This window comes from Eimeria tenella, genomic scaffold (assembly GCF_000499545.2).
Source record: "Eimeria tenella Houghton genomic scaffold, Eth_scaff2359, whole genome shotgun sequence".
NCBI lineage: Eukaryota > Apicomplexa > Conoidasida > Eucoccidiorida > Eimeriidae > Eimeria > Eimeria tenella.
Window position 1 is genome coordinate 391 of NW_013542220.1, and position 699 is coordinate 1,089.

Here is a 699-nt window from a genome sequence, read left to right on the forward strand (position 1 = left end):
TTTGGGGGATGGATTTGCTGCGTTAGGGCTGCAGCAAGTGCCGCTGTAGCAGCAGTTGCACGAGAACACTGCTGTGTCTGTACTGCTGCACATGGGTGATACTTTTTGATTTGTTTTTGAATAGTAAATAATAAATAATAATAAATGAATAATAAATAATAAATAAGTTGTTATTTACTTTTGCTTTGTGCAGCTAACTGGCACCCTTTTCGACGGGCTGCTGGACCGCAGCAACAGCAGCAAACCCCTGGGGGCCCCCCCAGCAGGGGAGGGGCCCCTCTTGTCTCGTTCTCTTAGTTTTGATTTGCCTTTGGTAAGATCTCGCAGTTTGGGGCCCCCCAGCTCGAGGGGCCCCCTAGGCAGCAGCGGGGGGTGCCCCCCTCCGGAGGCGCAGCAACTCGAGCGCCACCTCTCCCCCTTGGGGGCCCTCAGCAGCAGCAGCAGCAGCAGCAGCAGCAGCGGCGTGAAGCTCACCGAGCAGCTGTCAGCCCCTGCAGCAACAGCAGCAGCAGCAGCAGCAGCGGGCTCCGAGTGTTCCTCCCCCCCTCCGTCTTCGCCAGCTTCGGCTCCAGCGGCGATCCCTTCAGCAGCAGCAGAAGCAGCAGCAGCAGCAGAGCCGCCCGCTTTTGGCGCTTCCTTCTCTTCCCTGTCCGCGTCCTCGTCAGCAGCAGCAGCAGCAGCAGCAGCAGGCGCTGCCGC

The 699-nt window shown here is 58.7% G+C and overlaps 1 protein-coding gene across 1 annotated transcript in view; it reads left to right on the top strand.

The window, feature by feature from the left end:
- The window catches only part of ETH_00042765 (uncharacterized protein), a gene marked incomplete at both ends in the record, with an annotated part of 896 nt that extends 236 nt beyond the window's left edge, over positions 1 to 660 (top strand). Inside the window, 2 exons of the mRNA XM_013374893.1 lie at positions 1 to 37; positions 194 to 660. Of these exons, the coding sequence (XP_013230347.1) occupies positions 1 to 37; positions 194 to 660 (504 nt within the window). The remainder of the gene's footprint in view (positions 38 to 193) is intronic.
- Between the last annotated feature and the right edge of the window lie 39 nt (positions 661 to 699).